The sequence below is a fragment of the Bidens hawaiensis genome, unplaced genomic scaffold (genome assembly GCF_021521415.1).
Source record: "Bidens hawaiensis isolate Kalapana, Puna unplaced genomic scaffold, B.hawaiensis_p1.1 tig00009513_1, whole genome shotgun sequence".
NCBI classification, from domain to species: Eukaryota; Viridiplantae; Streptophyta; class Magnoliopsida; order Asterales; family Asteraceae; genus Bidens; species Bidens hawaiensis.
The window spans coordinates 875,792-881,185 of NW_027491706.1; the positions used below are offsets into that span (position 1 = coordinate 875,792).

Sequence of the window (5,394 nt, forward strand, 5' to 3'; positions counted from 1 at the left end):
AATTAACTACCTTTGTCCCCTAAATAGTGATTGTAAAGTGTATATATATATCTACCATTTGTAACAATAAAAATACACACAATCCAAAGTTACCGATTATATATATCCCTCATTTTCTTGTTTTTTGTCATCTTCAAGTTTAAAGAATACATTGATAATCTTGTTATAATTTATTGGTAATATTATAACACGTTATCAGCATGAATCGCTTGTGGTTTAATCAAGAAAATCAACCAAGTAAAAAGACGTCAATCATAAACAAGGTAAACATATCATTAATAATGATTAAAAAGACAACTACAATGATAAAACAAAACAAATATAAAAAACATCTTATTATAAACTTTTACTAATTATGGGACTAATAACTGATATAATGCTTAATATACATAAATCCCGTGTATCTCTTATATATTATTCTATTAGTTTATGTTCGGTTTTTAAGATTTGTATACTACTAACACATTTGAACAAATGTATGTGTCGGGGCTTGTTTGTGGTTAAAAAGGGCGAAAACAAGCAAAAACGAGCTAAACCAGCGAACTGGAGCATCAGGAAACGAACCGGACCGAACCAGGAGTGAACCGGACCAGACCAGACCAGGTGACCCCCCTCCCCTAGCCGGAGCGCCGCGCGGCCTAGGGGGTGAGGGACACCGGGCGGCGCCTTGGGTTAAGCAGCTTCCAGAATTTTCCATTTTGTGGGGCTGTGCCTTGTATTTTCCTATTTAAACACCCCTAAACTCAACCTTAAAGACAACCTGAATACCTTATCCGGCCAGGACGAATTTGGGAGCCCTAGAAGTGATCTTTTGGAGGTTTTGGAGGCTTGGAATCTTATGGTGGCGTGCATATTGATCAAGAACAAAGACCACGGGTTTTATCGCCTTTAATCTTTCGTTTCTTTTGTTTTCCACGCTAGGCTAAACTTTATAGACTGCCTAGGCTTATGATGAACCTTTGTTGATGTTTGATTTTGACTTGGGATTTATTTATCGTTATGGTTTAATGAACTAGTAAAAGGTTTAATTATATTAAATTGATGCATATGTGTGCTTAAGATTGTTTGTTGAGTTTTATTATTCCATAGTTGCCTTGATTATTGTTTGTCATTATGATAGGTTTCTATTAGGTCATCTACTTTGTGTTTTTGACTATTTTATGATTGATTTAGAATAAGATCATAGGAATAATATTATTTAATTAAATAAACCTAAGTGTGCTGCTAACCTAAATAGTTGTAAGGTGCTAGGTTATTGATTGGTCTTTGTTGATCAGGATTTGCTAGATTTAGTTCTTCGTAAGGAGTCCGTCTAGGTTTGATTAATTAACTTTGTCTATCGAGTCAATTGAATATATTAGACTGCCTTTGATTTCCGCGCTGTAAGGTAGAATTTCGTATAAAGGAACTAGTTTGTAATTAATTAGGTGACCGTAAGGAAACTTGATTTTTAATACTGGTGTGCGTTAAACTTATTAGAAACCCATAGGTGTCGCTTGAGAAGGGTCAGGGGTCCTGTTCGGGTTTTCTCTTAAGCGTCTATTTTACGATCTCAGTTCCATAACTAAGTATTCTCCCGGTTAATTGATAACTGAAACTTAGGGGATTCTAGCCTAGATGGTTGTTTGTCATCATCTGAATTAAGTCCAAGTTCTAAGTTTAGTCGTCTTTAGTTTCCTTAATTAGTTTAAATCAGTTTAAAATTAGTCTATTAGTAAAACCCCCCTTAAACAAATAATAAATAAATAGTCTTATCTGTAGTTGAGTCTAATTTAGCTAGTATACGTAATTAAAAGAGTCTCGTGGGTTCGATATCCGAGCTTACTTAGCTGTATTAGAGTCGACCGGTTCACTTGTTGGTTAGTAGTTTAGTTAAGTTTAAGAGTCTAGAATTTATTACTTATTGTCTAAATTAACGTAATTTTAGTTAATAATATTAAACTACTTTAAGCACATCAATAGCTCTCTAACCATTACTTATTATCTCTATAACTTTTATTATGCACACTAATTTTATTCTTTATGTATCATAAACGAGTTCATTATTATTATTATTATTCTGTATACTAATTTTACATCTTATTTAATAGATTATCATTTATGTCTTATTTATTCTATTACTTACAAAATAATATATATATATATATATATATATATATATAACCGTTGATGAAACGATCATATAGCCGTTATAAAACAGTTATAAATTTTTCACTACAAATAACCAATTATCAATCTCAATCTTTTCACAAATACAAAACTATTCTTCTCAGGAATACCCAAGATAATATTTTGAAAGATGCTTCGCCCAATTTTGATGTTAACCACCACAATGATGACAATCTTATTGTTCTTAATTTTAATCTCCCACTTAAGGAGTTTGATCCTTTCTTTTTCCTTTATCTATTTATTGCTCTACCTTTGTATTTTCTTTCGATTTTAATAAGTATGCAACCCTAATATTTATCTCATTTGTGTTTAGTAATAAAATGACGAATATTGCAAAGCTTGAATTTTGGCTCTCAAAAGTTCTGGAGAGAACTATATGCCATGGACAAAAAATGTCAAAAGACACCTCAAATCAATGGATGTGTTAGATGCAATTAATGAAAACAACACATTGGATTACCATAATAGAGCAAAAACTTATGTCTTTATTCATAAACACATCGATGAAATACTTCAGTTTGAGTATTTTAATTATGATAATCTAAGTGTTTTATGGAAAGAATTAAAAAAGCAGATTTGATCATCAAAGAGATTCATTACTCCCTACTGCTAGAGCTGAATGGAACAATCTAAGGTTCCAAGATTTTAAAAAAGTGAATGATTACACATATGCTCTATTAAATATATGTTCAAGGCTTGAATTTTGTGGACAAATTATGCCCGAGGGAGATCAGTTAGAAAAAACTTACCCTACTTTTCATGCATCAAATATAATTTTGCAACAACAATTACGGTTGCAAAATTTTCAAACATGCTATGATCTGAATACAAATCTCATCATAGCAGAGAAAAATAATGAGCTATTAATGAAAAACCATAAAGCTCATCCTACAGGATCATTAGCCATACCAGAAGCAAATATTGCTTATAATAACGATCATAAGAATTCTGGATGTAAGTGGGAACAAGGCCGTGGGCGTGGCCGAAGCTATTTCAATAAAACCCATTTTAGTAGTCGCAACCACTCATTTAAATGGAATAATAATCGTGGACGTAGACACGGTAGCGGTCGTGGTCGTAGCCAAATAGCTAATAATTACTACGCTAACCAGCAAAACAAGTTTACAAATGATGCTGGTACATCCCAGAATGATGGAGGCTCATGTTTCAGATTTGGAAGTACTAACTATTGGGCAAAGACTTGTCAAACACCTTTACATCTATGTGAATTATATCAAGCATCTCTTATACGAAAGGAAAAGGAAGTGAATCATATCGACAAAATTGATGATATCGATATTGAGTTGAGTGCCTTATATTTTATCATGAACCCTAAAAGTGATATTGTAAAATCATAATGATAATTATGTGTTTCCTTTCACGTTTGTGTCTTAACTATGTTTAATTACTTTTCCTTTCATGTAAAAATAAAAGTTTCTTGTAATAAATTTAGGAATGTATAGTATATGCACTACTGTTTTTCTTTATATTTGAACATTAAAATGAATTTCATTAGAGAAAAAGATCAATCAAATGATGCTGATTTATGCATAGCGGATAGTGGTGCTACACATACTATCTTAAAATCTCAAAAATATTTTTACGAATTAAAACCAAGAAAGGGAAATATTAACACAATATCAGGTCATTCAGACATAATAGAATGAGCGGGAAAAGCTAATTTAGAATTACCGAATGGTACAAAGCTTCTAGTAGAAAATGCTCTATTTCTCCAAAATCAACTAGAAATTTGTTGAGTGTCCAGAATATATATCATAATGGATATGATACCCAGTCGATGACTGTTGATAATGAAACATATTTACATATTGTAAAGAGAAGCCATGTATTGGAAAAGCTACCAATGCTTCATTCTGATTTGCATTATGGTTATATAAATATGCCTCAAGCACATATGGCAGTCAAAGAAAATTGTTGTGATTCTAGTATTGTAAACTTATGGCATGAAAGATTAGGCCATCCACGATCCACAATGATGAAAAGTATCATTGAAAATACACATGGGCATCCATTGTGTAACATCTCGGATTTTTCGTATTTGTATTCGTTTAAGTTTAAACTGATCTGGGAACGTAATTTGGATCTTTTGAACTATTTAAAACTTATATTTATTGGTATTTAACTTGGTTTAACTTATTTTCATGGTTGCAAAGGTCGCTAGGCGGACCCTATGCGGTCGACTGGGGAGTTGGGTGTACTAGGAGTACTCGGAGAGTACTCAGAATTGGCAAATTTAAAGAAAATTAATTTTTGAATATTATATATATTTCAAATATCATAAGTATACTAATATTTATAATAAAATAAGTGAATATCAATAATATAAAGAAAAATTGAAAATAAATAATCTCACATTTTGTGTATTGACCGATAATAACCCTACCTTTAAAATCACTAGCAATGGTCCCACCTTTTAACTATTTTGTCTCACTGGTCCTCTATTAAAAGATACTTAACGTCATTATGTTTTTTCCCTAGTTTCAAACCGATATTTTAGGGATTTTGATCGGAAGAACGATACGAGTCAACCGATGTAAAATTTATCTCGAAATGGTGATCCAAACGACGAAACAATGTTTCAATTCAGGTGATTGAATTTCCAATTAACAAAATTCAAGCCATTTGAATCACCGTTTCAAAATAAGTTTTATATCAGTCGACTCATATCGTTCTTCCGATCAAAACCCCTAAAACATCGGTTTAAAACTAGGGAAAAAACATAACTATGTTAAGTATTTTTTAACGGAGGACCAATGAGACAAAAATAGTTAAAAAGTGGGACCATTGCTAGTGATTTTTAAAGGTGGGATTATTATTGGCCAATACACAAAAGGTGGGATTATTTATTTCCAATTTTCCTAATATAAATAAGAGAAATACATTTTTAAATACTAAATTATTCTAAAATTTTCTCATCATTAACTACAAAAAGTGATATATTTTTTTAATATTATAGAAATATGAAATATATTTTATTCTTAAAGTCAAAATTGGCCAAAGTTGACTGACTAGATGTGATGCTAGTTGAGGTTGACCATATTAGATCAATTCTTAGTAATTAGACGGAGTTGGAAAAACTTTCCTCGGTGCCATACCTTGTAGCGAGTACTCGGCCTTGGAAACCTACTTTTACAACATTGCTTATTTTATAAATTCATAACTTCAATTATGCCAAATAGCCCTTAGAAACCTTTAAAATCGCTT

The 5,394-nt window shown here is 31.7% G+C and overlaps 1 protein-coding gene across 1 annotated transcript; it reads left to right on the top strand.

Moving 5' to 3' along the window:
* Positions 1-2,885: 2,885 nt before the first annotated feature.
* Positions 2,886-3,527, top strand: LOC143532630 (uncharacterized). Its single transcript, XM_077027631.1, has one exon. It carries the CDS (start codon positions 2,886-2,888, stop codon positions 3,525-3,527), a length of 642 nt encoding a protein of 213 aa, XP_076883746.1.
* The last annotated feature ends 1,867 nt before the right edge of the window (positions 3,528-5,394 follow it).

Coding starts and splice junctions, on each gene's coding strand:
- LOC143532630 (XM_077027631.1), top strand. CDS start 2,886: ATGCCCGAGGGAGATCAGTTAGAAAAAACTTACCCTACTTTTCATGCA.